Genomic DNA, 27,593 nt, shown 5'->3' on the forward strand with positions numbered 1-27,593 from the left:
GTTAAAATAGTGAACATGATCATTATTTTCGGACGTCTTTTGCAAAAAGCAGACTTTTTTTATTAGTTGTTCACACACAGTTTTTCTTTTGTCTCCGTTCTTTCTCCGTTTTTACTATTAAATTCAATTGACTTTTCAATTAAGACACATCCAAAGGACAATTAGTAATCCCAAACTAGAATAATGTACCAACAGCCGTCATTGCACTAAGGGAAGGCTAGACAGCTAAATGACGTCCGTTATCTTAGACTCAAAATGACGGACGTAATTTTAAACGGAGATGAAAAAACCTTGTGTGAACATAGCCATACAGTGATCCCAATGTTCGGTTTAGATCCCAAACACGAACGTAATAAAGAATTATCATGATCGGTTTGGTTTCGTGTTCAACGAACATTCACTAACAAATAAGGAACATACAGTAGAAGCATACGTTTCAGTCTACGCACATGTACAGGGGGAGGTTCAGGGGGATAGACACTGAATGACACTAGAGAACACGACATTTCATCATAATGTAAGTGAGCTTACACTTTTGTCCTGAGCTGCATTCATTGTGATCCTGGGCGGCAGGTTGGACAACCCTGTTTTAGGTAGATAAAATAACACAAAAATTGCATCATATACAGGAAGGTATTCAGACAATATATACTTTATTTAGATGCCAAAAGGCCGATGTAATGACCCCTGTCTGCCAGGAACCAGGAAGGTTCTCAGGGAAGGATATCACATCTGCTGCTATGACTGCGCCCCATGTCCAGAAGGAGAATTTACCAATAATACAGGTAAGGATTAATTTTTCATTTCTTTTTTCTTAGGTTAAAGGGGGGATTATATGGATTGAATGTAGTCTAGATCCCGGACTGTTCACAAGACTTCAACAACCCAACCCACCGCTACTTTCATCTAACTATATAGCAGCAGTAAAGCGTACCTTAAGCTACCTTTTTTTTATTTTTTTTTTTACATTAACAGGAGTTGTGATCTAAAGAGGTTTTGCAATATAATCACTTTATTTTTTTCATGTTTTCTATGTTTAAAGAGAAGTGTTGAGGCAGGGAGATTTTTTTAAAAATGCAGAGGAGGATGAAAAATATAACAGACACTTACCTCCGCGGCTCCAGCTCTGGTGCCTGCATATTGATGCTCCGATCCCCAACGGCTTCCTGGGACATAATGTTCCATTCCCGCTCAGCCAGTCAGTGGTAGAGACAGGACCCCGCTACAGCCACTGACTGGCTAAGTAGGCCTGGAACATTTTGAAGTCTCCCTGGCCACAATTCTCCTTTAACCCTTTGCCGCAAAATGACGTTTGGGAAATGTCATGTAAAGCAGGTAGTTCCCGCAACATGACGTTTCCCAAACGTCATGGTTTCCCTGCCTCCCCCCGCTGTCCCTAGGTGAGATCGGGCAGCAGGAGGAGGTTGTGTCACACAGCACCCTCCTGCTGCCTCTGCCCGGAGGGGAGCCGCGCTCCCCCGGGTAGTTAACCCCATAAACGCTGCGGTCAATGCGACCGCAGCGTCTATGGGAAGAACGCTTCCTCCCCCCACCGCCACTCAATGTGTGTCCCCCGGCCCCCCCCCTCGTCCCCCGATACCGGCAGATCGGCGCTATTACCGTTATAGCGGCGATCCTCCGGTACCGGGCATTACCGGCGCCGCCGACAGCTTTCATCTCCCCCCACCGTGAATCCACAGTGGGGGGGAGATGAAAATTGTCCCCTCAGACCCCACATCAGCCCCCCGATCAGACCCCAGATCACCATACCCGGGCGGCCATCAGATCCAAGATGGCCGCCCCTATCCCTGCGAACAAACGATGTTTGTTCGCAGGGATGGAAATGAATTAGTGATCAAAGCCCCATGCTCTCCGCCACCGGAGGTAGCGGAGAGCATGGGGCAGTGATCGGGGACGCCCCCGTGTGGTCCCGGAGCAGGCGATCGGCGGTATATCCCCTGTCACCATAAATCATTGGTGACAGGGGATAAAAAGTGTCACGGTGCCCCCCCCAAGTTGCCCCTTACCCCCCCCCAGTCACCCCCATCCCCCAGTCACCCTTCCTTCCCCACATACATTACCTGATCCAGGGAGGTCCGTCCTCCTCGATGTCCAGGCTGATTCTGAAGTGCGCATGCGCTCCAGAATCAGTTATCTTGGAAAATTTAAAGTGACAGAGACCAATTTGGTCTCTGTCACTGAACTATGATTACTGTGATAGAAAATATCACAGTAATCATAGTAATACAGTGAAAATTAATGTATAAAGTACAAAAAGTGAAAAACATACAAAAAAATAAAATACACACTTTTTATTATAGTAATAATTGCAGTTTACTCCCAGATTACCCCTAACCCCCCCAAATTACCCGTAACCACCGCAGGTGGCCCATATCCGCCCCAGGTTGCCCGTAACCACCGCAGGTTGCCCATATCCGCCCCAGATTGCCCGTATCCGCCCCAGATTGCACGTAATCACCGCACGTTACCCATAATCACCGCACGTTGCCCATAACCACCGCATGTTGCCCATAACCACTGCACGTTGCCCATAACCACCGCAAGTTGCCTATAACCACAGCACGTTGCCTATAACCACCGCACGTTGCCCATAACCACCGCACGTTGCCTGTAACCACCCCAAATTGCCAGTGACCCCATCCAGATGGTATGTAATCAGTCCCGATTGCCCGTAACCCCCCATATTGCACGTAACCACCGCGCGTTGCCTCTAACCACTGCACGTTGCCTCTACCTCACACGCGTTGCCAGTGACCCCCTCCACATTGCCCGTAACCACACCAGATTGCCGTAACCACCCAAAATTACATGTACCCACCCCTGATTACCTATAAGCACTTCGGTTTATCCGTAACCACCCCAGATTGTCTGTAACCACCCCATGTTGCCCGTAACCACCGCAGAATGTCTGTAACCACCCCATGTTGCCCGTAACCACCGCAGATTGTCTGTAACCCCCCCAGGTTGCCCCTAATCACATGTAATTCCCCCCAGATTGCCTCTGACCACCGCACTTTGCCCCCGACCACCGCACGTTGCCCCCGACCACCCCAAATTGCCAGTGACCCTCTCCATATTGCCCGTAACCAAGCCAGATTGCCTGTAAGCACCCCAAATTACAGGTACCCATCCCAGATTACCTATAAGCACTTCAGTTTATCGGTAACCACCCCACGTTGCCCGTTACCACCCCACATTGCCCGTTACCACTACACATTGCCCGTTACCACCCCACGTTGCCCGTAACCACCGCAGGTTGCCCGTAACCACCGCAGGTTGCCCATAACCACCCCAGATTACCCGTAACCACCGCAGGTTGCCCATAACCACCCCACATTACCTGTAATCTCATTCTTTTATTGTATTTTAGTAACTGCGCTATTCTAATAACCATTACTAGCTGCGGTTTTGCTCCAGCAAATTGGCGCTCCCTTCCTTCTGAGCCCTGCTGTATGCCCATACAGTGGTTTATGCCCACATATGGGGTACCGTTCTACTCAGAAGAAGCTGCGTTACAGATTTTGGGGTACGTTTTTTCTCCCATTCCTCGTGAAATTGAGAAATTTTAAACTAAACGAACATATATTGGAAAAATTCGAGTTTTTCATTTTTACTGTCTTATTTTGAATACTTTCCTCTAATACCTGTGGGGTCAAACCGCTCACTGCACCCCAAGATGAATTCTTTGAGGGGTGTACTTTCCTAAATGGGGTGATTTTCGGGGGGGTCTCTTCTACTGACACTACAGGAGAACTGCAAACGCACCTGGTGCTCAGAAACTTCTTCGGAAAGATCTGCACTGAAAATGCTAATTGGCGCTTCTTCCATTCTGAGCCCGGCTGTGTGCCCATACAGTGGTTTATGCCCACATATGCAGTACCGTTCTACTCAGGAGAACCTGCACTACAGATTTTGGCATGCAGCTTCTCTCCTGTTCCTCGTGAAATTGAGAAATTTCAAACTAAACCGAACATATTATTGGAAAAATTCTAGTTTTTCAATTTTACTGTCTTATTTTGAATACTTTCCTCTAATACCTGTGGGGTCAAAATGGTCACCACACCCCAAGATGAATTCTTTGAGGGGTGTACTTTCCAAAATGGGGTGACTTTTGGGGGGTTTCTCTTCTGCGGACACTACAGGGGCACTGCAAACGCACCTGGCGCTCAGAAACTTCTTCAGCAAAATCTGAACTGAAAATGCTAATTGGCGCTCCCTTCCTTCTGAGCCCTCCTGTGTGCCCATACAGTGGTTTATGCCCTTATATGGGGTACCGTTGTACTCAGGAGAACCTGCTTTACACATTTTGGGGTGCGGATTCTCTCATGTTCCTTGTGAAATTGAGAAATTTCAAACTAAACGAACATATTATTGAAAAAATTCGAGTTTTTCATTTTTACTGTCTAATTTTAAATACTTTCCTCTAATACCTGTGGGGTCAAAATGGTCACCACACCCCAAGATGAATTCGTTGAGGGGTGTACTTTCCAAAATGGGGTGACTTTTGGGGGGATTTTATTCTGCTGACACTACAGGGGCACTGCAAACGCACCTGGCGCTCAGAAACTTTTTCAGAAAAATCTGCATTAAAAAAGCTAATTGGCGCTCCTTCCCTTCTGAGCCTGGCTGTTTGCCCATACAGTGGTTTACGCCCACATATGGGGTACCGTTGTACTCAAGAGAACCTGCGTTACAAATTTTGGGGTGCGGATTCTCTCATGTTCTTTTTGAAAAGGAGAAACTTTAAACATATATATTATTGGAAAATTTAAATCTTTGATTTTTTTTACGGCCTAATGGTGAACACTTTCCTCCAGCCCCTGTATGGTTAAATTGCTCATTATACCCCTAGATTAATTCTTTAAGGTGTCTAGTTTCCAAAATGGGGTCACTTATGGGGGTTTACAGCATACAAGCCTCCTAAATCCACTTAAAAAAAGAACTGGTCCCTAAAAAAAAATCAGTTTTGGAAACTTTCACAAAATGTGATAATTTGCTAATAAATTTCTAAGCCCCATAACACCCTAAAAAAGTAAAATATGTTTCCCAAATTATGCCAGAATAAAGAGGACATATTGGTAATGTGATTTAGTAACTAATTTATGTGCTATGACTTCCTTTTTTAGAAGCAGAGAATTTCAGAAGTTCATAAAATGCAAAATTTTCACATTTTACATGATATTTTGATGTTTTTCACAAAAAACACACAAAGTAGTGACCAAATTTTGCCACTAATATAAAGTGCCATATGTGACGAAAAAAACAATCTCCGAATCGCTAGCATACGTTAAAGCATCACTGAGCTATAAGCGCATAAAATGAGACAGGTCAAATTTTGAAAAATGAGCCTGGTCATTAAGGCCAAAACAGGCTTTAGAGGCAAGGGGTTAAATCATTGTCATACATATGGCCAAACTGTGGTCCATGCCAATATTTGGCCGTATGGGCAGCACGGTGGCTCAGTGGTTAGCACTGTAGCCTTGCAGCGCTGGAGTCCTGCGTTCAAATCCCACCAAGGGCAACATCTGCAAAGAGTTTGTATGTTCTCTCCGTGTTTGCCTGGGTTTCCTCCCACACCCCAAAACATACAAATAGGTGAAGCGCTGCGAAATCTGTGTGCGCTATACAAATAAAAAAAATAAAAACACACACAGGAAGTCCCAGTTCTTCGTGCGGTTATGCAAGGAAAGTCTCCTGTTTATCATGCAGGTTGTATATCAACTGAGGGCAATTAACTTAGGCTACTTACAGTATATTATCTTTTTCTAATTATATTATCAGCTCTGCAGCTTACCAGGAGACAATGCTCTTTGTTATGTAACAATTAAGTCAGTATTATGTCACTGGGTATAAGGGTACAGAGGTTTTGGTGATGTGTGACAGGAGAGCTGACCATACAATGTGAGCAACCCCAGGATTCTCTGCTACTGAATGTGGACGTGCAGTAGCTATACACTTGTGCAAAGAATGGAGACATTAGTGCCCGTATGTATGATGTAAAATTTAAACATAGAGAGGGACATTTATGAAAATGCGATCCTTGTAGTTCTCCTGTATACAGCCCCTGTCTGTGATATATACAACATGGACATGCTGGGGCTTCTAGTTTTCTCCTGTATATAGCTTCTGCAATGTGACACCCGCAGAGATCAGGAGATACAGGAGGAGAAAGATATGCCGCAGCTGCAAATCTTTCCTCTCCTGTATCTCCATGATTTGCTCCTCAAAGGGGCCCACCGAGGCTCTGTCGCCCAAGGGCCCACAAAAACCTGGAGCCGGCCCTGATGGGGGTTCTCTATCATCAGCTATTGAATATGGGTTTCAGCAATTACATCCATGTTATCCCTTCCTTGCACTTTTCAATGTGCTTTAAAAAACATGAGAAGTTGTGAAGAAAGCCTCCTGTAGGTATATGTCTGACCTTAGATAGTCATAGCCATGTCTTTATTCAGTGGCGTAACTACCAGGGTGGAAGCAGTCGCCGCTGCCACCCAGCCCGCCACAAGGGGGGGGGCCCGTGGGGCCTGTAGGGCCCCCCCATCGGCCACTCTTTTGACCGCAAGCATTGTTTTGCTTGCGGTCACAAGAGGCCGACTCCGTCTGCCCCCGGCTGATGCGCTGCTGCCGGGGGTGTCGCTTCCTATCCCCAACAGCGCTTGCATCATAGAGTTCCTTGTGGCTGTGACTTCCTGCACAGGGAGCGTCTCTAACGTGCGCTCCCTGTGCAGGACGTCACAGCAACAGGGAACTCTATGATGCGTGCGCTGCCGGGGTTATGACGCGACACCCCCGACAGCAGCGTATCAGCCTGGGGTAGACTGAGTCTGAAGGAGAGGATCAACGGGGAAGCGGGTTAGGTGAGTTGTGTGTGTGTTTGTTTTTTTAAATTTGCCTGCAGGGGCCATCTATAGGAGGGAGGGGGGTTTGAGGGGGGCCATATATAGGAGGGGGGTTTAAAGGGGGGGGCCATCTATAGGAGGAGGGGTGGTTGAGGGGGGCCATCTATAGGAAGAGGGGGGTTGAGGGGGGCCATCTATAGGAAGAGGGAGGGTTGAAGGGGGCCATCTATAGGAGGAGGGGGTTGGGGGGGCCATCTATAGGAGGAGGGGGGTTGAGGCGGGCCATCTATAGGAGGAAGGGGAGATTTGAGGGGGGCCATCTATAGGAGGGTTTGAGGGGGGCCATCTATGGGGGGGTTGAGGGGGGCCATCTATAGGAGGGGGGGTTGAGGGGGGCCATCTATAGGAGGAGGGGGTTTTTGGGGGGCATCTATAGGAGGAGGGGGGTTGAGGCAGGCCATCTATAGGAGGAAGGGGAGGTTTGAGGGGGGCCATCTATAGGAGGGTTTGAGGGGGGCCATCTATGGGGGGGTTGAGGGGGGCCATCTATAGGAGGAGAGGGGGTTGAGGGGGGCCATCTATAGGAAGAGGGGGGGCTTGAGGGGGGCCATCTATAGGAAGAGGGGGTTTGAGGGGGGCCATCTATAGGAGGGGGGTTTGAAGGGGCCATCTATAGAAGGGGGGTTTGAGGGGGGCCATCTATAGGAGGAGGGGGGTTTGAGGGGACATCTATAGGAGGGGGGGTTGAGGCGGGCCATCTATAGGAGGAAGGGGGGGTTTGAGGGGAGCCATCTATAGGAGGAGGGTTTGAGGGGGGCCATCTATGGGGGGGTTGAGGGGGGCCATCTATAGGAGGGGAAGTTGAGGGGGGCCATCTATAGGAGGAGGGGGGTTTGAGGGGGGCCATCTATAGGAGGAGGGGGGTTGAGGGGGGCCATCTATAGGAGGAGGGGGGGTTTGAGGGGGGTCATCTATAGGAGGAGGGGGGGTTGAGGGGGGCCATCTATAGGAGGAAAGGGAGAGGGGGGCCATTTATAGGAGGAAAGGGAGAGGGGGCCATCTATAGGAGGAAGGGGAGAGGGGGCCATCTATAAAGAGGGGGGGGAGAGAGGGGGCCATCTATAAGGAGGGGGTAGAGATGGTGCCATCGATAGGAGGGAGGGGGAGAGAGGGCCATCTATAGGTGGTGGGAGACAGAGGGCCATCTAAAAGGGGGGGAGAAGAGGGGGCCATCTATAAGGGGGAGGGGGCCATCTATAAGGGGGGCATCTATAAGGGGGCAACATAGGGGGAGAGGGGGCCATCTGAAAGGGGGGCAACATGGGGGGGCATCTATAAGGAGGCTGCACAGAGGGGGGCATATACTATAATGGAGTCACATAGAGTCAGCCTACCTACTAAATGAGGGCATACAGATGTGCAGTGTGTATAAAGAGGAGGATGGTGTCAGAGTGAGGAGCCTAATATGTTTCTCTTGCAGATTCTGTGGATTTGTGGCTTGGACAAGTTCTCATAACGGCCAAGGGCAGATGGAGAAGAAGATGAAAAGGGAAGAACTCCAATCAGAGAAGACGTCCCCTGTGAGTCACCTGATATAACTGCGCTGTAATGTATATGGAGTACAGAGCCTGTGTACAGCTGCGTCCACCTCTATATGACTGGATGAGGTGATAGTGATCTGTGTACAGTGGATCTTATTCAGTAGCAGCGGTGGTGTTAGTCAGTATGTGGTGGTATAAGTCAGTATGTGGTAGTGTTAGTCAGTATGTGGTAGTGTTAGTCAGTATGTGGTAGTGTTAGTCAGTATGTGGTGGTGTTAGTCAGTAGCAGCGGTGGTGTTAGTATGTGGTGGTGGTTTTAGTAGCAGCTTTGGTGTTAGTTAGTATGTGGTGGTGTTATTCAGTATGAGGTAGTGTTAGTCAGTACGTGGTAGTGTTAGTAGCAGCGGTGGTGTTAGCCAGTATGTGGTAGATTTAGTCAGTATGTGGTGGAATTATTTGTTACTTGTTATCTGATACTGTGTTTTTTATTGGTCTTAGTATATAGGATTTGGTCAGTAACAATATGGTGGTGATGGTAGTGGTTGTGGTGTGGTGGTAATATTTCCTTCCTATATACTGGTAATATTGGTCTCAGTATACAGGATTTGGTCAGTTACAGTATGGTGGTAATATTTTCTCTTCCTTTATGCTGGTGTTATTAGTAATATCTGTACTGGCGTGTATATATATATATATATATATATATATATATATATATATATATATATATATACACTCACCGGCCACTTTATTAGGTACACCTGTCCAACTGCACGTTACCACTTGATTTCTAAACATAAAGTAGACATGTTGCTAATGCTATTTAATATATAATTTATGTGGTATAACCATTTCCTGTATAAGCAGAAAAGTTTTAACCCCTTAGCGACCCATGACGTATCTGATACGTCATGGCGCCGCGGGGAATGATCAGAGCGGGGTCCCGCCGGGACCCCGCTCTGAACGGCGCTGATCCCGGCTGACACGTGCAGCCGGGCAGTGCCTCTGTTAGCCGGCGCGGGTCCCGTTGCCGCGCCGGCTAATTAAGCACTTCAATGCAGCTGTCAAACCTGACAGCTGCATTGAAGTGCTTTATGCACACTATCCCTGGTGTCTAGTGGGTCGGATCTCCCCCCCCGCGATGCGATAGCGGGGGGGAGATCCGTTCCTCTGCCCGTGCCGGGCCTCAGCGTCGGAATGACGCTGATCCCGGCTCGGCAATAGATTGCTATGGCCTGCAGCAGGACATAGCAATCTATGACCGATCTAATCGATCTTTGCTGTGTATATACACAGCATTGATCTCTATGAGAGATCAGTGCTGTCTATATACAAGTCCCCCAGGGGGGCTTCTAGTTACAGTAAAAAAAAAAGTAAAAAAGTGTTTTTATTAATAAAAAATCCCCTCCCCTAATAAAAGTCCAAATCACCCCCCTTTTCCCATTTTATAAATATAAATGAATAAATAAATAAACATATTTAGTATCGCCGCGCGTAATCGCCCGATTTATTAATTAATCACATTCCTGATCTCGCACGGTAAACGGCGCAAAAAAATTCCAAAAGTGCAAAATTGCGCATTTTTGGTCGCATCAAATCCAGAAAAAATGTAATAAAATATGATCAAAAAGTCGTATATGCGCAATCAAGGTACCGATAGAAAGAACACATCATGGCGCAAAAACTGACACCTCAAACAGCCCCATAGACCAAAGGATAAAAGTGCTATAAGCCTGGAAATGGAGCGATTTTAAGGAACGTATATTTGTTAACAATGGTTTGATACAATATAAGTTATACATGTTATATATCATAGTAATCGTAACGACTTGAGGAACATGCATAACAAGTCAGTTTTACCATAGGACGGACGGCGTAAATGCAAAACTCCCCGAAATCAAAACAAATTCGTTTTTTTTTTTCAATTTGACAGCGCAAATGATTTTTTTCCGGTTTCACAGCATATGTTTTGGAAAAATAATGCCGGTCATTGCAAAGTACAATTGGTTTCGCAAAAAATAAGCGCTCATATACGTCTCTAGGTGAAAAAATGCAAGCGCTATGGACTTTTAAACTTAAAATGGAATAAGCAAAAGTGCAAAAACGAAAATAGGCTTTGACCTTAAGGGGTTAAAGTTGGAAAAATGCATTTTTTCACAATTTTTCACGCTATTTTGTTTTTTTTCATAAAGATTCATTATAAGTATCGACTCCAATTTACAAGAAATGTGAAGTACAATATGTCACGAGAAAACAATCTCAGAATCAGCCGGATAGGTAAAAGCATCCCGAAGTTATTAACCCCTTCGTGTTGCAGCTAGTTTGAGCCTTAATGACCAGGCTAATTTTTCAAAATCTGACCTGTCTCACTTTATGCTCTTATAGCTCAGTGATGCTTTAACGTATGCTAGCGATTCTGAGATTGTTTTTTCGTGACATATGGCACTTTATATTAGTGGCAAAATTTGGTCACTATTTTGTGTGTTTTTTGTGAAAAACATCAAAATATCATGAAAAATTGAAAAAATGTGCATTTTATGAACTTTGAAATTCTCTGCTTCTAAAAAAAGAACGTCGTAGCACATAAATTAGTTACTAAGTCACATTACCAATATGTCTTCTTTATTCTGGCATAATTTGGTAAACATATTTTACTTTTTTAGGGTGTTATGGGGCTTAGAAATTTATCAGCAAATTATCACATTTTCGTGAAACTTATTTTTTTAGGGACCAGTTCTTTTTTTAAATGGATTTAGAAGTCTGGTATCCTGAAAACCCCCATAAGTGACCCCATTTTGGAAACTACACACCTTAAAGAATTAATCTAGGGGTATAATGAGCATTTTAACCCTACAGGGGCTGGAGGAAAGTATTCACAATTAGGCAGTAAAAAAATTGAAAATTTTAATTTTCCAATAATATATACGTTTAGATTAAAGTTTCTCATTTTCAAAAGGAATATGAGACAAAAAGCACCCCAAAATTTGTAATGCAGGTTCTCTTGAGTACAACGGTACCCCATATGTGGGCGTAAACCACTGTATGGGCACACAGCAGGGCTCAGAAGGAAGGGAGCGCCAATTAGCTTTTCCAATGCAGATTTTTCTGAAGAAGTTTCTGAGCGCCAGGTGAGTTTGTAGTGCCCCTGTAGTGTCAGCAGAGAGAAAACCCCCCATAAGTCACCCCATTTTGGAAAGTACACCCCTCAAAGAATTCATCTTGGTGTGTGGTGACCATTTTGACCCCACAGGTATTACAGGAAAGTATTCAAAAGAAGACAGTAAAAATGAAAAACTTGAATTCTTCCAATAATATGTTCGTTTAGTTTGAAATTTCTCAATTTCACGAGGAACAAGAGGAAAAAAGTACCCCAAAATTTGTAACGCAGGTTCTCCTGAGTACAATGGTACCCCATATGTGGGCATAAACCACTGCATGGGCACACAGGAGGGCTCAGAAGGGAAGGAGCGCCAATTAGCTTTTTCAATGCAGATTTTGCTGCAGAAGTTTCCGAGCGCCAGGTGCGTTTGCAGCGCCCCTGTAGTGCTAGCGGAGTAAAATCTCGCCATATGTCACTCCATTTTGGAAAGTGCACCCCTCATAGAATTTATTTTGGGGTGTGGTGAGCATTTTGACCCCACAGGTATTTGAGGAAAGTATTCAAAAGTAGACAGTAAAAATGAAAAACTCGAATTTTTCCAATAATATGTTCCTTTAGTTTGAAATTTCTCAATTTCACGAGGAACAGGAGAGAAATGTCACCCCAATATATGTAAAGCAGGTTCTCCTGAGTACAACGGTACCCCATATGTGGGCATAAACCACTGCATGGGCACACAGCCGGGCTCAGAAGGGAAGGAGCGCCAATTAGCATTTTCAGTGCAGATTTTTCTGAAGAAGTTTCTGAGCGCCAGGTGCGTTTGCTGAGCCCCTGTAGTGTCAGCAGAATAGATTCCCCCCAAAAGTCACCACATCTTGGAAAGAGCACCCCTCAAAGAATTCATCTTGGTGTGTGGTGACCATTTTTACCCCACAGGTATTAGAGGAAAGTATTCAAAATTGGCCAGTAAAAATGAAAAACTCGAATTTTTCCAATAATATGTTGGTTTAGTTTGAAATTTCTCAATTTGACGAGGAACAGGAGAGAAAACGTACCCCAAAATCTGTAACGCAGGTTCTCCTGAGTAAAACGGTACCTCATATGTGGGCATAAACCACTGTATGGGCACACAGCAGGGCTCAGAAGGGAAGGAGCGCCAATTTACAGGAGCAAAACTGCAGCTAGTAATGGTTATTAGAATAGCGCAGTTACTAAAATAAAATAAAAAAAATGAGATTACAGGTAATGTGGGGTGGTTACGGGCAACCAGGGGTGGTTATGGGCAACCTGAGGTGGTTACAGGTAATCTGGGGTGGTTACGGACAACATGGGGTGGTCACGGGCAACCTGCTGTGGTTACGGCAACGTGGGCTGGTTACAGGCAACGTGGGCTGGTTACAGGCAACGTGGGCTGGTTACAGGCAACGTGGGCTGGTTACAGGCAACGTGGGCTGGTAACGGGCAACGTGGGCTGGTAACGGGCAACCTGCTGTGCTTACAGACAATCTGGGATGGTTACGGGAAACGTGGGGTGGTTACGGGCAACCTGCAGTGCTTACAGACAATCTGGGGTGGATACGGGCAACGTGGGGTGGTTACGGGCAACCTGCAATGCTTACAGACAATCTGGGGTAGTTACAGGCAACGTTGGCTGGTTACGGGCAACCTGCAGTGCTTACAGACAATCTGAGGTGGATACGGGCAACGTGGGGTGGTTACGCGCAACCTGCAGTGCTTACTGACAATCTGGGGTGGTTACGGGCAACGTGGGGTGGTTACGGGCAATGTGGGGTGGTTACGGATAAACTGAAGTTCTTATAGGCAATCTGGGGTGGGTACCTGTAATCTGACATGGGCACCGCAATCTGGAGGGGGTCATTGGCAATTTGGGGTGGTCAGAGGCAAGGTGCGGTGGTCAGAGGCAACGTGCGGTGGTCAGAGGCGACGTGCGGTGGTCAGAGGCGACGTGTGGTGGTCAGAGGCGACGTGCGGTGGTCAGAGGCATTGTGGCATGATCAGAGGCATCGTGGCGTGGTCAGAGGCATCGTGGCGTGGTCAGAGGCAACGCGCAGTGGTTACGTGCAATCTGGGGGGGTTACATGTAATCTGGCATGATTACGGGGAACCTGGGGGGGTTATGTGCAACCTGGAGGGGTTACAGACAATCTGGGATTGTTACTGATAAACTGAAGTGCTTATAGGTAATCTGGGGTGGGTACATGTAATTTGGGGTGGTTACGGGCAATCTGGAGGGGGTCACTGGCAATTTGCGGTGGTTACGGGCAACGTGCGGTGTTTACGGGCAACGTGCGGTGGTTACGGGCAATGTGCGGTGGTTACGGGCAACGTGCGGTGGTTACGGTCAAAGTGCAGTGGTTACGGGCAACGTGCGGTGGTTACGGACAACGTGCGGTGGTTACGGGCAACGTGCAGTGGTTATGGGTAATCTGGGGAGGGGTTAGGGGTAATTTGGGAGTAAACTGCAATTATTACTATAATAAAAAGTGTGTGTTTTATTTTTTTGTATGTTTGTCACTTTTTGTACTTTATACATTAATTTTCACTGTATTACTATGATTACTGTGATATTTTCTATCTCAGTAATCATAGTTCAGTGACAGAGACCAAATTGGTCTCTGTCACTTTAAATTTTCAGAGTTGGCTGGTTGTGAAGCGCATGCGCACTTCATAACCAGCCAGGACGTCGAGGAGGAAGGAGCTCCGTGGATCCGGTGAGTATATGGGGAAGGGGGGGTGACTGGGGGACGGGGGTGACAGGGGGGGTGGGGGGCGACTTGGGGGGTGGGGGGACATCACTTTTTATCCCCTGTCACCAATCATTTATGGTGACAGGGGATAAAAAGTGCCGGGAGCACATGGTACAAGCGATCAGCGGTATATAGTATATACCGCTGATCGCTTGTACCGGGACCCCACAGGGGGGTCCCCGATGACTGCCCCATGCTCTCCGCTACCTCCGGTGGCGGAGAGCATGGGGCTTTCATTCACTTTAACTTTTTAATCGCTGTGAACCGACGTTAGTCGGTTCACAGCGATGGCGGCGGCCATCTTGGAAATGATGGCCGCCGGGGGAGGGGGGTTAGTTATCGGGGCACTAGGGGGGTCTGATCTGGGGTCTGATATACACTTATTTCATCTCCCCCCGCCGTAGATTCACGGCGGGGGGAGATGAAAGGCGGCGGCGGCACCGGTAATCCCCTTTACCGACGGCCGCCGCTATAACGTTAATAGCGGCGATCGTCGGTAAGGGGGGGGGGGCGGGACGGACCTCACACACTGCCCCAACCCCTCAGCTACCTCCGGGGGGATGGGGTGGGGGCTGTCCCGGCCCCGCAGCCTTATTCTCTGCCATCGCCGTAAAAAGCTGATGGCAGCAGAATAAGGACCATTAGTGACCGCCGTAGAAAGCCGTATCGGCGGTCACTAAGGGGTTAATGAATAAAGTGACACTGGTCAAATTCATAAAATTTGCTCCGGTCCTTAAGGCCATTTCAGGCCCGGTCCTTAAGGGGTTAAATTCGGTGGTTGTTTGAATGAAAGAAGAGGTAATTCTGGGAAAATCTCTTTCAGTCTGTTGTCCCTCTGGAATATTGGTTGTAGTTCAGAAGTAAATAAAGGGTTAAGCAAAAGGTAGTCTGCCCCTGCACCTATGTATATAACCATAGGATTCTGCCTCTGGCCACAAGAGAATTTTTTTTTGCCACATCACTAAGTATGTATGTTTGTGTGTATATATATAGTGTATCAATATATATATATATATATATATATATATATATATATATATATATATATATAATCAGTAGAGAAGTGGACGCGGCACTCGAGGAAAGTAGTGTGGTCGGTGCCAGCAGTATATACCCTTGAGGACCGTGGGTATAAATGCATACAGTAAAAGAAAATCACTGCGGCACTCCAATACAGCTCGTGTTCAAATCGTAAGGTTTATTTCTCCCACAAAGTGCATTAGCGACGTTTCAGCTCAATCCTTATGAGCTTTTCTCAAGCTGTGCAATATACATGTGTAACATCAAGCCTTAAATAGGTACAAAGTGGTTACTCCCACATATCACGTGATCAATCCAAAAAGCAGTGAAAAAAAAGTGAAAAAGACATAGATCGCATCTAAAAAGTACAAATATATAAAACTTAATTTACATGAAATGAGACATGATTTACATGTCATAAGGTATACATATTAGTAATGTGCTATAGTGTCCATAAATGATAAAAGTCCTTTAGACATTCACATTTGAAGACAGGTGGGATGATCGCTCACCAGATCGCGTCAGTGGGCCAAACACGAGACATATGGACAACCTCGTGGACTCAGTGTTAGGAATGTGACTTTGCGCTCCTCGTTCTGTGCCAGGCGGCCGAGGAAGCACTGAATTTTTGTCTGTGTTTGCATATGAATTGTGTCTGAACTGTGTTTTACTTCAGCCACACCTGCCTTGCCTGTGAGACTTCTGGCAGTGCAGGGGTTACTGCACTGCTAGGTCTGTTTAGCTGAGCTTGGTGCTGGAATCAGGGCTGCTCCAATCAGCTGCTGGACCTAAGCTCTTACCCTGGATAAAAAGCAGTCAGATCCTCAGTTCCCCGCTGGCTATTAGTTGTCACTAGTCCCAGCTCCCCTACTCCTTTCCCAGCGTTCCCTGTCCTAATCCCCTTGCTATTGCTCTGCCCGTGTTCTGACCTTATGCTTGACATTTGACTATCCGCTCTCCTTCTGATTTTGTACTGCGTTGTCTGTTTGGTTTTGACCCTGCTAGTTGGCTATCCTCCATTGTGTTTTGTTTGTCTGTCTACGTTTTGTGTATTCACCTACGCAGTGTAGGGACCGACTCCGTGGTTGTCCGCGACCGTTTAGGGTCGACCGAGGCAAGTAGGCAGGTGACAGTGGGTGGGTTCAGATCTAGGGTCACTGTCTCTTGTCTTGTCTACGCCTGCCAGTCCTGACAGAATAGCCAGCCATAAAAAAAAAAAAAAAAAAATTTTTGCAGTCACCTTGCATCATGGAGGCTCTGGTTAACCAGATGCAAGGTTTGAACACGCTGGTTCAGAACCTTGCTGACCGTCTAGGAGCAAGAGACTGCACCACGACAGGTGACCTCCTGTGCAGCTCCCTGAAAAGTTTATGGAGACAGGAAGAGTTTCCGAACATTTAGAGAGGGATGCAAGTTGTTTTTTCGTTTGCGCCCCTGCTCCTCTGGGGGCGAGGACCAAAGGGTGGGCATTATTATGTCCCTCTTGCAGGGTCCTCCTCAGGAGTGGGCTTTTTCATTGTCCCCTGGATCCATGGAGTTGACCTCCGTGAATCAATTTTTTGCTGCCCTAGGGCTATTATATGATGACCCAGACCAGGCGGCAGTAGCAGAGCATCAGCTTACTTCTCTGAGACAGGGTAAGAGACCTGTAGAAGAATATTGTGCTGAGTTCCGGCAGTGGTGTGTACCATCCGGCTGGAACGATCCAGCTCTGCGTTGCCAGTTCCGGATGGGGTTGTCGGATCAGCTTAAAGATCGATGGGTAGTGTACCCTACCCCTGATACTTTAGAGGGGACCATGACATTAGCCATACGGGTGGACAGACGACTCAGAGACAGACGCAGAGAGAAAGACACCCCTGAATCTTCTAAAACCCTGTCCTCTGCTGTTTCTACTCCTAAGTTAAGTCCTTCTGTTCCCCGATTGCAAGATGAACCCATGCAACTCGGGGTTGCGGATGCCAAGATTAGACGGGCTTACCGCCTACAACATAATCTCTGCTTGTACTGTGGAAAGGCCGGACACCGGGTGAGGGAATGTACCTCCAAACCAGAACCACCTCCGGAAAAACTCCAGCGCCTGAGTGACGATCGAGGGGGTCACTCAGGTGCCCAGGTACCTCTTGAAAAGAAAAACAAATTAATGTTGCCTATGCTTTGTTTTTGGGAGACAAATCTATTTCTGGTTACGCTCATGTGGATTCGGGGGCCTCGGCCAACTTCATTAACTCTGCATTCTGGTCAGCTCTGGGAATATGCCCGCTTCAGCTTAGATGTCCGTTGACTATTACTAGTGCTGATTTTACACCCCTGGCCCAGGGTAAAGTCAGGTACATTACTCCTTCTATGGAGGTGCAGGTTGGGTCAGTACACAGGGAGATTCTTGATTTTCTGGTCATAGATAACTTGTCTTCTGACATAATTTTGGGTTTGCCCTGGTTGGAACAACATAATCCTGTATTTGATTGGTCCACTAAGGAGTTGATTAAATGGGGTTCTAAGTGTTCTTCTCACTGTATTGCATTAAATGTCACAGACTGCTCTACTATGGAGGGAGAGATTCCTGAGTTTGTAGCTGACTTTGCCGATGTGTTTGATGAAAAATCTATGGAAGTTCTGCCACCGCACCGTCCGTACGATTGTGCTATTGATTTGATTCCAGGGTCCAAATATCCTAAGGGGAGAATTTTTAATTTGTCCAGACCCGAGAGGGAGGCCATGCGAGAATACATCCAGGATAGTCTTCGCAAAGGTCATATTCGGCCCTCTTGCTCTCCATTAGGTGCTGGTTTCTTATTTGTGGGTCAAGAAAGATGGTGGACTTAGACCCTGCATAGATTACCGTGAACTTAATAAGATCACCATTAAGAATCAGCACCCCCTTCCTCTTATTCCGGATCTGTTTAATCAGATTGTGGGTGCTCAGTGGTTCTCCAAGATTGATCTTCGTGGGGCCTACAATCTGATTCGAATAGGAGAAGGGGATGAATGGAAAACTGCCCTCAATACCCCTGAAGGGCATTTTGAATACCTAGTCATGCCCTTTGGGTTAAGTAACGCGCCGGCAGTTTTTCAGCACTTTGTAAATGATGTCTTTCGTAAATATCTTGGTCAGTTTCTGGTAGTATACCTGGACGACATCTTAATTTTTTCACCAGATTGGTCCTCTCATGTTTGTCATGTCCGTAAGTTATTGGAGTTACTCCGACAGAATCACCTCTACGCTAAATTGTCCAAGTGCCAGTTCGGGATCCAGAGTCTCTTTTCTTGGTTATATTATCACCCCTAACTCTTTTTGTATGGACCCCCTTAAAGTGACCGCTATTGAGAAATGGGAATGCCCAACTAACCTCAAGGCCCTGCAACGGTTTTTGGAGTTTGCCAATTACTATAGAAAATTTATTAAGGGGTTCTCTGTCATTGCTAAACCATTAACTGATTTGACCAGAAAAGGGGCAGATCTGGTGAACTGGAGCCCCGAAGCCGTACAGGCATTTGGACAGTTAAAGAGGTGTTTCTCTGAAGCTCCAATCCTTATTCAGCCTGATCATGAGCAACCATTTATCATTGAGGTGGATGCTTCGGAGGTAGGGGTTGGAGCAGTTCTCTCACAGGGTCCTGTGACACTGACTAACTTAAGCCCTGTAGTCTACTTTTCAAGAAAATTCTCTAAAACAGAGTGTAATTATGATATCGGCAACAGAGAACTACTGGCCATTAAGTGGGCCTTTGATGAATGGAGACATTTTCTTGAAGGGGCTAAGCATAAGATTAAGGTTTTAACTGACCATAAGAACCTATTATACCTGGACAAGGCTAAACGCCTTACCCCCCCGGCAAGCCAGGTGGGCATTATTCTTTACCCGGTTTAATTTTGAGATTACCTTTCGTCCTGGTTCTAAAAATGTCCGAGCTGATGCCCTGTCTCGCAGCTTTGATGTCAGCAGTGCCCCCAGGGAAGAACCTGAGACTATTTTAACACCAGGAGTGGTCATTGCCACTCTCCAACCTGAACTTGCAGCTCAGGTGGTAAACTCACAGTCCCTAGCACCCAGGAATACTCCAGATGGGAAACTCTTTGTACCTCCTAATCTTAGACTCAGGGTTCTTGAAGAGACCCATTGTTCTGTATTAGCAGGTCACCCGGGCATTGCTGGCACAAAGTATTTGCTCTCACGTTGTTATTGGTGGCCTACTTGGGCCAGAGATGTTAAACTGTTTGTTGAGGCCTGTGAGGTCTGTGCCAGGTCCAAGGTCCCTCGCAGATTACCCGAAGGTCTTTTACATCCTCTACCTTTACCTGAGAGACCTTGGACTCACCTTTCAATGGACTTCATCACTGACTTGCCGCCATCAAAAGGAAAGACTGTCATCTGGGTTGTTGTTGATAGATTCTCCAAAATGTGCCATCTCATTCCCCTTAAGAAACTCCCTAATTCACGTGCTTTAGCATCTTTGTTTATCAATCATATTCTACGGCTACATGGGGTGCCAGAGAACATTGTATCTGATAGAGGGGTGCAGTTTGTGTCTAAGTTCTGGAGGGAGTTCTGTGGTTGATTGGGCACTTTATTATCATTTTCATCTGCCTTTCACCCTCAGAGCAATGGGCAAACTGAAAGAGTGAACCAGTCATTGGAACAATTTCTCAGATGCTTTGTTTCTGGTGCCCAGGACAAATGGAAGGAGTATTTGTCCTTGGCAGAATTTGCCCTCAATAATAGGGAAAATCAATCTATCAAAATGTCGCCGTTTTTCTGTAATTATGGTTTTCATCCAAGGTATTCATCTGCGCATGCTTCTGAATCTGTTAACCCATCTGCTGAAAAGACCTATAGTAGACTGTGCACAGTCTGGGCTCGAGCTCTTGAGAGCTTGGTTAAAGCCCAAGAATCTTCTAAAAGACAAGCCAACAAAAGACGCATATCTGGCCCAGAGTATTGTGTGGGTGACAAAGTGTGGCTTTCCACCAAAAACTTGAAGCTTAGGGTTCCGTCCGGAAAGCTAGCACCTAAATATATTGGCCCATATGCCATTACTGAAATCATTAACCCTGTTTCTTTCAGGTTACAACTGCCAAGAACCATGCACATTCATAATGTGTTTCACAAATCTTTATTAAAGATGTATGTTACTCCATTGTTGCCATCTACTCCCCCTGCCCCTCTGGTCGTTCAGGGGGATCTTGAGTTTGAAGTGGAAAAGATTCTGGACTCTCGTCGGGTGCAGAACTCTGTCCAATACCTCATCCATTGGAAGGGGTTCGACTCAGAAGAGCGAACTTGGGTGGCGAGCAAAAATATTCATGCTCCTCGTCTCATACGCCAGTTCCATGCTCGCAATCCCTCTAAGCCGAGTCCTTTGAAAGAGGGTCCGGAGGCCCCTCATAAGAGGGGGGTACTGTTAGGAATGTGACTTTGCGCTCCTCGGTCTGTGCCAGGCGGCCGAGGAAGCGCTGAATTTTTGTCTGTGTTTGCATATGAATTGTGTCTGAACTGTGTTTTACTTCAGCCACACCTGCCTTGCCTGTGAGACTTCTGGCAGTGCAGGGGTTACTGCACTGCTAGGTCTGTTCAGCTAAGCTTGGTGCTGGAATCAGGGCTGCTCCAATCAGCTGCTGGACCTAAGCTCTTACCCTGGATAAAAAGCAGTCAGATCCTCAGTTCCCCGCTGGCTATTAGTTGTCACTAGTCCCAGCTCCCCTACTCCTTTCCCAGCGTTCCCTGTCCTAATCCCCTTGCTATTGCTCTGCCCGTGTTCTGACCTCTTGCTTGACATTTGACTATCCGCTCTCCTTCTGATTTTTGTACTGCGTTGTCTGTTTGGTTTTGACCCTGCTAGTTGACTATCCTCCATTGTGTTTTGTTTGTCTGTCTACGTTTTGTGTATTCACCTACGCAGTGTAGGGACCGACTCCGTGGTTGTCCGCGACCGTTTAGGGTCGACCGAGGCAAGTAGGCAGGTGACAGTGGGTGGGTTCAGATCTAGGGTCACTGTCTCTTGTCTTGTCTACGCCTGCCAGTCCTGACACTCAGCTTGTAAACAAGATCACAGCGCATGCGCCAATTGAAGCCGACCAGAATGGATGACGTGGCAAGGTCGGATAGACGCAGAGGCATCGAGTGTAGTGTGGCGTGACGAAACCCATATGGAAATCAGCAGGGCAGCTTAGCAGGTAACCATGGAGACCAGACGCTATAACCGGACTTCACATGGTTTTAACCCATTGCTGGTAGACGGCATCTCTTCAGTCACCTGTCGGGAATCATAATGGCCAAGGAAACATGGTCCAATAAGCGGGCGGGTTCCTGCATAGGGCTGCAGGAACCCGCCCGCTTATTGGACCATGTTTCCTTGGCCATTATGATTCCCGACAGGTGACTGAAGAGATGCCGTCTACCAGCAATGGGTTAAAACCCTGTGAAGTCCGGTTATAGCGTCTGGTCTCCATGGTTACCTGCTAAGCTGCCCTGCTGATTTCCATATGGGTTTCGTCACGCCACACGTCACGCTACACTCGATGCCTCTGCGCCTATCCGACCTTGCCACGTCATCCATTCTGGTCGGCTTCAATTGGCACATGCGCTGTGATCTTGTTTACAAGCTGAGTCCACGAGGTTGTCCATATGTCTCGTGTTTGGCCCACTGACGCGATCTGGTGAGCGATCATCCCACCTGTCTTCAATTGTGAATGTCTAAAGGACATTTATCATTTATGGACACTATAGCACATTATTGATATGTATACCTTATGACATGTAAATCATGTCTCTTTTCACGTAAATTAAGTTTTGTATATTTGTACTTTTTAGATGCGATCTATGTCTTTTTCACTTTTTTTCACTGCTTTTTGGATTGATCACGTGATATGTGGGAGTAACCACTTTGTACCTATTTAAGGCTTGATGTTACACATGTATATTGCACAGCTTGAGAAAAGCTCATAAGGATTGAGCTGAAACGTCGCTAATGCACTTTGTGGGAGAAATAAACCTTACGGTTTGAACACGAGCTGTATTGGAGTGCCGCAGTGATTTTCTTTTACTATATATATATATATATATATAATACCAATAGCATTACTTGGTCGTGAAGGGGAGGGGGGGGGGGGGCACGCTGATCTCCAGGGCCCAGGAGACATTAGCTACGCCTCTGTCTATATTCATGATCATTTACAACCACCACCTCGCCATCTCCTGGTTTTAAGAAAGAAAAACAAAAATAAATAAATAAATATTATCCTAATGTGAAATGGAAGGGATGCAATCTGAAGAGCCTAGTATGTGGACCATCAAGTTGATGGATATAACTCTTCCACCCTGCATTTGGCAAAATTATAAACTATTGTTAATTCATTTTGTTTCTTCTTTTCCAGACAGTGAAAATTGCCAGAGATGTCCTGACCATGAATGGCCGAATGAGGGGAAAACCAAATGTGTTGTGAGATATTATGAGTTTCTGTCCTATGAGACTGATGTTGTTGCTTTAGTCTTTTCCATCATCTCCATATTACTCTCTCTTATAACTTTATGTATAATTGGAATATTCACTTTATTCCGGAACATTCCCATTGTCAGAGCCAATAACCGGACCCTCAGCTTCATCCTCCTGAACTCTCTCATGTTCAGCTTACTCTGTGTGTTTCTCTTCATCGGTCGCCCAGTGGATATAACCTGCATGCTGAGACAAATCTTCTATGGGATCTTCTTCACAGTAGCCGTGTCTTCTGTCCTGGCCAAGACAATCATAGTCTGCATAGCATTCAAGGCCACCAGACCTGACAGTCCCTGGAGAAAGTGTGTGGGGGTTAAGCTTCCTTATACTGTAGTGTTGGTCTGTTCATCTATTCAGATCCTGAATGCAGTTATCTGGTTGTCACTGTCTCCTCCATATCAGGAGTATAACCTGGATTATCCTGGGAAGATCATCATTCAGTGTAATGAAGGGTCAGTCTTGGCCTTTTACCTCATGTTGGGTTATATGGGGTTTCTGGCAGCGGTGAGCTTTGTTCTAGCTTTCCTGGTGAGGACATTACCTGATATCTACAATGAAGCCAAGTACATCACCTTCAGCATGCTGGTGTTCTGCAGTGTCTGGATCTGTGCCATCCCGGCCTATCTGAGCAGTACAGGGAAACACATGGTCACTGTAGAGATATTCGCCATATTGGCCTCAGGGGGAGGAATATTGGGCTGTATGTTTTTTCCGAAATGTTACAATATCCTGATGGAGCCTGAAAAGAAGAGTAATGGAGACAGGAAACAAAAATGTCTCAAACCTAAAACAAATTTATTTATATAAAATATTATGTAATTTGCAATCAATTTATGCTTTTCTTAATGTCATGTAAGATTAGAAACCTCCTCTATGACGGGGCTGCCTTGCCATAAAGACCATATTATTCTTTGACTGCTTTTCAGCTACATTATACTTCAGTCTGTATACCATCTCTTTCTCTGACTGGTAAGAACCCATATTTTTTCTTTATATATATATAAAGACTTCATGGATGTTTTTCCCAGACTGTTATATGTGTTTCAAACTATGTCGCTGTGCGTCCTTGCTAGTCATGAGCGAATAGTATTCGATTGAATACTCTATTCAAGCTATATGTTTGTTTTTTTTTCCGAATATTCAAATGAAAACGCAGTAAAAATTTGATTCACCCTCCCTGGCACTTTTTTCATGCAATAAACATGCAGGGGGGAGGGACAGGCACAAGGAACAGGCAGGATTTTTTTTTTTTTTTTAAAGTTGGCTAAACTACGTCCCCTTCTGTGTATACGAATAGGGGATTTCTGATTCGTGTCACTTGCTGGTTGGAGCTAGAGAGGAAGAGACTGTATACCAGGGAGAATTAGCTTTTAGGTGAAGTTAGGTAGGGAGGGACCCTAAAAGCCCTTGTTAGGGCTAAACATATAGAAAGAAGAGATTTAGAAGGTGTTTTGAGACAGTGGGGAAGATTTATAAAAGGGTGTAAAATTTAGACAGGTGAAAACTCCCCATAACAGCCAATTACAGCTCTCTTTCCTTTAAGCAGAGCTGAAAGCTGAGCTCTGATTGGTTGCTGTGGGCCGTTTGCACCAGTCTACATTTTACACCCTTTGATAAATCTCCCCCAGTGTGTTAAGGGTACTCTTTTTAACGTTAACCAACAAACGATTGTAAACAAGATTGTTTATCGTTAACCTGACATTGTTCACCATATTACACAGAACTATAGTTAGTTCCGATCGTTATTGGGAACGTTACTGCGATCGTTTACTCCATCTGATCTCAGCAAAGCAATGAACAATGTGCAATTATACTAAACGAGTAGTAAACAAATGCAGAACTTGAGCGAACGAATGTGCAATTATCCACAATATTGGACCTATTTGCTCATCTCTAATTACTATCCAACAAGACACCATGCCATGTTTTCAGAGGCCTCTGATCACTGCTGGAGATTCCTAATTGGTCGAGGGCATCTATTAAATGTCTGGTGGTCCAGCCCAGATATCCAGCCGTTGTGGAATAAAGTATTAGGGATCTACAAAGGTTAGGCAAGTAAAAAGATACCACACACGCCTCAGGTGGCTTTGCTTTCTTTATTGCCTGGATCGCTTTCGCATGTCGAGAAGGGCATCCTGTGACCCTTAATTACAGCGGTCCTCACCATTATACCCAGGCACTGGAAAAGCCGTGCTACTCTGCTTCTTAGTGAATGGACAGTGGAGGTCAAGGAAATAAGGAGGATGGAGGAAATTGGGGCAAAGAAACATAACTGCTCAGCAAAATGTGATGCAATTTGGTCCCCCGGCACCAATTGATGAACTCCTCTGACTTTGTAATGCTGCATTTACACGAAACGATAATTGGCCCGATCGTGCGATTAACGATGTCGGAGTAACAATTTTTTTTCATAACGATCAGCATTTAGATGGTACCATATATCGTACGGAAAATTCATTTTGCGATCGCTTAAGCCTATCTCACACATTGGTTAAATCGGTGAACGACTGTTCACACGGAACGATCTGCGAATGTTTTGCAAACAATCGATTTGAGAACATGTTCAAAGATCAAAATGAACGATTTCTCGCTTGTCGTTTGATCGTTCACTGCGCTTACACTTGCGATTATCGTTCGAATTCAATCGTTATTGCGCAAATTTGCACAATAATTGTTACGTGTAAACGCAGCATAAGGCTGCCTGCTTGAAAATATAATGGTTTCACCTGGGAGGCCAATTTGGAGCATCATCTTTCTGGGATTGCCGTGGGCATTGGCTCAATGACCTTTGAGTGAGTATGTGTCCGAAATTTACAGATTGGGATAATGACTCCCAATCTTACCTCACAATGGTTAATGATTGATACAATACATGATAAAATTTTGCTCATCCCCTACCGCTACCCTATTGCGTTCTCCCTTTGTGTGGTTTGTACCGTCTCTAAATCATTTTTCTCTTCTCTTCTTTGGAGAAATTTAATAGTTAGGTTGGAAGAGGTTCAATATTGTGGACATTTAAAGGAGCACCCTCAGGTGTATCGGCTATAGCCCCCAGCACGCCCAGGCTGATTCCCTGTGCCTCGATATAGAAGTAGTGCCGGTGAACCTCTACATACGTATTTCAATATTGTGGACCACTATGTGCTGGAATCTATAGTAAACTTTACACTGTCTTTCATTTTTCACCTCTGAGAATTACCTTGCTCTTTACTATTAATATTACTGGCACGCTTTGCTCATGGCACTTTGGAATATATAAAATTTGTTGGCTAAAGCATGCATTTTACTTCTCTCCCGCATGACACATGCATGATCCGTGCTGTCTCCCTTTCCTTGTGTTGTGCTGTCTGTCCTTGTGTCGTCCTTCGTTTTATAAAGATTTTTTTATGATGCTTGTTCTATTATCATGTCTTTAAATTAATTGTTCCAATGAACTTGATCAATTGTTTCTAAAATTTAAGTTGTGGCTCAGATGTTTCCTTTTTGAGGAGCTTTGGGGGTGGAATCTATAGTAGAATACCAAGTTTTGTTCATCATATATTTTTGCTCTGTTCAACGTTGATAAGATTTATAAAACACCGTTCTATCACGAGCAGCTTGTGTTATTGGCCATCTAACATTGCAATTCTGCCTGTGTACTGTATGTGACTTGTGACGGATGTTGATAAAAATGGATTATACAAAAGATTATGGCTAGAGATGAGCGAACCTCGAGCATGCTCGAGTCGATCCAAACCCGAACTTTCGGCATTTGATTAGCGGTGGCTGCTGGATAAAGCCCTAAGGCTATGTGGAAAACATGGATACAGTCATTGGCTGTATCCATGTTTTCCAGACAACCTTAGAGCTTTATCTAAGTTCAGCAGCCCCAGCTAATCAAATGCCGATCGTTTGGGTTCGGATCGACTCGAACACGAACCCGGTTCGCTCATCTCTAATTATGGCTTAAGTATGAACGATTTTTCACACGACCATTTTTCCATTTAGTAGGGCCCTTACTACACAGCAGTTCTCCACCCATCAGAATTTGTACAGAAAGCCTTCCCATACCATCTGCCTGATCTAAAGCTGTTAATAGACTAACGTGTAGTTATTTTACCATAACAGTAACCTCCTCTCTATGAAGTCCATAAAGTTATAATTTTGCATACAAGGAAGATTATAAAATTGGACAGGTGACTCCTAGTGCCATATTGTACTGTAGTTGTAATAATGGAATTCCAATAAAATTCTATCATGACCTCATTGTACTGTGTAATTGTTAGTAACTGTCTTGTATTCACTTCAGTAAGATCCACATGAGACTATAGGAAGGTTGAAATAATTACACGTAGAGATTAAGGTTTACAATTATTGTATATACTTCTATATGCATATATTATATATTGTATATGGACATTCAATAGAGGTATATATAACTGCTAGCCCTGAGCTGTTCTCCATATTTTCTATATAGATCATGGGATGGAACTACACATGCATAAGTTTTAGATCTAATGTGTATATTCTATATAGACAGACTACTTCTTTAAGAAAATGCAGGTGATTGTAAATCCACAGTCTTGTAATACAGTAAAGGCCGTATTACAGGGAACAATATTGAGGAGAAAGCAAGTGTCGACCGGTCAGGTCAGCGCTTGCTTCCCCCTCGTTCCCCACATGCTGTCTGTGCTATTACACGCATAGACAGCGAGCAAGAGGGTTCCTGGGGAGCTGTGGGAGGGGTAGGCCTATTGAAGTTAGCAGCTGTCTGCTGCTGCCACTCTTCTAGTTAGTTATCATGCATGTGTTGTGACTTTTCAAAGAGTCT

The 27,593-nt window shown here is 45.5% G+C and overlaps 1 protein-coding gene across 1 annotated transcript; it reads left to right on the forward strand.

The window, feature by feature from the left end:
* Positions 1 to 16,537: 16,537 nt before the first annotated feature.
* On the forward strand, positions 16,538 to 23,590 carry LOC138796472 (vomeronasal type-2 receptor 26-like). The gene is made up of 2 exons (XM_069976078.1): positions 16,538 to 16,628; positions 22,665 to 23,590. The coding sequence occupies exons 1-2, from the start codon at positions 16,538 to 16,540 to the stop codon at positions 23,588 to 23,590; spliced, it is 1,017 nt and encodes a 338-aa protein (XP_069832179.1).
* Positions 23,591 to 27,593: the final 4,003 nt, after the last annotated feature.

This window comes from Dendropsophus ebraccatus, chromosome 7 (genome assembly GCF_027789765.1).
Source record: "Dendropsophus ebraccatus isolate aDenEbr1 chromosome 7, aDenEbr1.pat, whole genome shotgun sequence".
NCBI lineage: Eukaryota > Metazoa > Chordata > Amphibia > Anura > Hylidae > Dendropsophus > Dendropsophus ebraccatus.

Excerpts from the sequence above, each read along its gene's own strand:
- LOC138796472 (XM_069976078.1), top strand. The coding sequence starts at position 16,538 with ATGGAGGCTCTGGTTAACCAGATGCAAGGTTTGAACACGCTGGTTCAG. Across the intron at positions 16,629-22,664 it reads AAGAGACTGCACCACGACAG|ACAGTGAAAATTGCCAGAGA; the intron begins GTGACCTCCTGT and ends CTTCTTTTCCAG.